This window comes from Psammomys obesus, unplaced genomic scaffold, assembly GCF_907164565.1.
Source record: "Psammomys obesus unplaced genomic scaffold, mPsaObe1.curated_primary_1811, whole genome shotgun sequence".
In the NCBI taxonomy this organism is placed as follows: Eukaryota; Metazoa; Chordata; class Mammalia; order Rodentia; family Muridae; genus Psammomys; species Psammomys obesus.
The window spans coordinates 531,809-534,565 of record NW_026596201.1 but is presented as its reverse complement, the minus strand read 5'-3'; the positions used below and the strand labels follow the sequence as shown (position 1 = coordinate 534,565).

Sequence of the window (2,757 nt, the reverse complement as noted above, 5' to 3'; positions counted from 1 at the left end):
CTTCACAAGCTATCCCACCTGCTGTCACAAACAAAAGGAGATGGACTTGCAAATTCTTTCCTGACTTCAGTGAAGGCCTGCTAAAAGCAGTCTTTCCACTGAGATTTAAATATCAAAGCAGCTGCCAGGGCCAAGGCTCCCAACAGTACACCTAAAGATTTTTGATTTTTAATGGAAGACTGTCTTAAGTTCATATCAATATTTGCAGACTGAGAGCTCTAAATTGGTCTTTGAGCTTCTATGTTCACTTTTCTCCCAGTGATTGATTATTTGCTTGGATGATATTTTTCACTTTAGATTTAACCTGGATACTCTCACACCACAGAACCAAGGCTATTTCCTTTCTTATTTGATGACTACTTTGCATAGGTCCCTACAAGCCAGCCCAGCTGCTCATATTTTATAAACCAGTCCTTTGCAGTGAGAACTGAAAAGCATCAGACAGGCAGTGGCATGAAGATGGAGTCACAGATCCAAGTCTTCATATTTTTGCTCCTCTGGATATCGGGTGAGACCTTAAAGACTATTGGAACATCATCGAAGTAATTCGTTTGTAGAGAAACAGCTATTTACTATAGGAATCCAATAGTATGCATGCAATGCCATTAGAAAAAAACATTTTTTATCCCAACAATTGTATCAGGAACTCTTTGTGTATTTATGTATATACTCATTGTCTATTTCTCATTGCAGATGCTGAAGGGAACATTGTGATGACTCAGTCTCCTGAATTCATGTTCGCATCTGTTGGAGAAAGAATCACCCTAAGCTGCAAGTCCAGTCAGAGTGTGGGTAGTTATGTAGCTTGGTACCAGCAGAAATCAGGGCAGCCTCCTAAACTGCTAATCTATGATGCATCCACTCGATACACTGGGGTCCCTGATCGCTTCACAGGCAGTGGATCTGGGACAGATTTCACTCTCTCCATCAGCAGTGTGCAGGCTGAAGACCTGGCAGTTTATTACTGTCAGCAACATTACAGCTATCCTCCCACAGTGCTTCAGCTTCCAACACAAACCTCCTTGAGAGTCTCACCAGCTGCCTGCACCACACACAACACTGGGCCTGCACACTTCCCCTTTCTGCTGGAGATCTTGCACTTGTCAGAATGGTTAAGATCAACCACACAAGTGACATTTTATGCTGGTTAGGATTGCAGATAATGGGAAAGAATACTCTATTGTTGGCACGAGTGAAAACTTATATGGCCACTGTGGAAATCACTATGGTGGTCCTTCAGAAAAATTTTAATTGATCTACCTCAAGAACCAGCTATATTACTTTTGCATGGATAATTCATCCTATCACAAGAACTTTTGCTGAACCATGTTCTCTGTGGCTTTCTTCATAAGAGCCAGGCTGTGGAAACAATATAGATATCCCTAAACTGAAGAATAAACATAGAATTGAATAGGAATCGGTTGCTAAAATAATGACAGCACAGATCTTATGGAAGCAGCCAGCCAATGTTTCATTTGATTTAAGGCCTACTTCTCAAGATAGAACCCATACCCAACACTGCTAGAGTCTCCAGGAACTAGTCTATACATCTCAGACAATGAAGGTAAAGCCAAACACAACTTGTCATAAAAGTATCAATACAATGACTTCTAATAATATTCTGCTATACTCACAGATCTATCATTTTCCACTAATCATCAGAGAGGTTTTCTCCAGCAGCAGATATGATCTGATGCAGAGAACTGTAGCCAGAAATTATTCAGAAAGAGTATAGATGGAAGATCTCCATCAAACCTGTTTACTCAGATATCAGGGATTTATAAGAACAGTGTAAGAGCCAGAGTACGTGGAGTGGTCCAGGAGAATAAGGCCTGGTGAATCAACTCAGCAATGCTCATATGAGGTCACAGAGATAGAAAGACCATGAATGGGACCTATAAGGACCTGGATTATGTCCTCTGTGCTTATATACAGCTTTTAGCTTAGAACCTTTATGTTACTCTTGTTTTGAGAATGATTGGTTCTGCCTCTTGCGTCTGGGCAAGGTACGTCTGTGCTAGGAATATTTTTCTTCCTGGGTTTTGTTTTGTTTTTTTGTTTTGGTTTCGTTTTTTATTTTTATTTTTGAATATTAAATTTCAATATAATAGTTTTTGCTTCATCTTATTATATCTTATTTTGTAACTTCTGGTTCTTTTCTCTTAGAAACCTGTTTTTCTTTATCTAATAAGAGACAGAAAGGGAGTGGATCATGAGGGGAAGATTTGCAGATAGGAAGTGGAAAGAGTAGAGGGAGGGAAAAATATAATCAGGGAATATTGTCTAGAAATATAATTTATTTTCAATAAAACTAAAAATAAATAAACAACCACCCACAACAAAGTTGTTTAATTTTAATTTTAGTAGAGTTTATGAGCTTTCCTGGTGGATTTCACTCCATAACAATTTCAGGATAAATCCTACTCATCTCACAGTTGACCAGTAGAAACATGGAAAGCAGCCCAACCCTAGAGCTTATACAGTGCCTGCTTTCCTTCCTCCCTGATTTCTCTGGGGATCAGGAGCACTAGCACCCCAGGCTAGGTAGCAGGAACCTCAATTTGAGAATGAATGGCAATTAGAGTGAAGGCAGGAGCAGAACTGAAACTTCTTCTAATCCATGAAGAGGAGGGCCTCCCTGGGAAACATGTGCAAATTTTCCAGTGGACAAAGTGATATGCAGACAACCAAGGGGCCGATGGGCAGCCTATTAGGGGAGGCACTGGTATAAATTGCCTTCTGTCTGTGCATGGGCAG

General features: G+C 40.1%; 1 gene segment (V, D, J or C); it reads left to right on the top strand.

The window, feature by feature from the left end:
• The first annotated feature begins 441 nt into the window (after window positions 1-441).
• On the top strand, window positions 442-1,251 carry LOC129667994 (immunoglobulin kappa variable 4-1-like). The segment is given in 3 exon segments: window positions 442-508; window positions 694-1,003; window positions 1,152-1,251. Coding segments are annotated over 3 exon segments (465 nt in total).
• The last annotated feature ends 1,506 nt before the right edge of the window (window positions 1,252-2,757 follow it).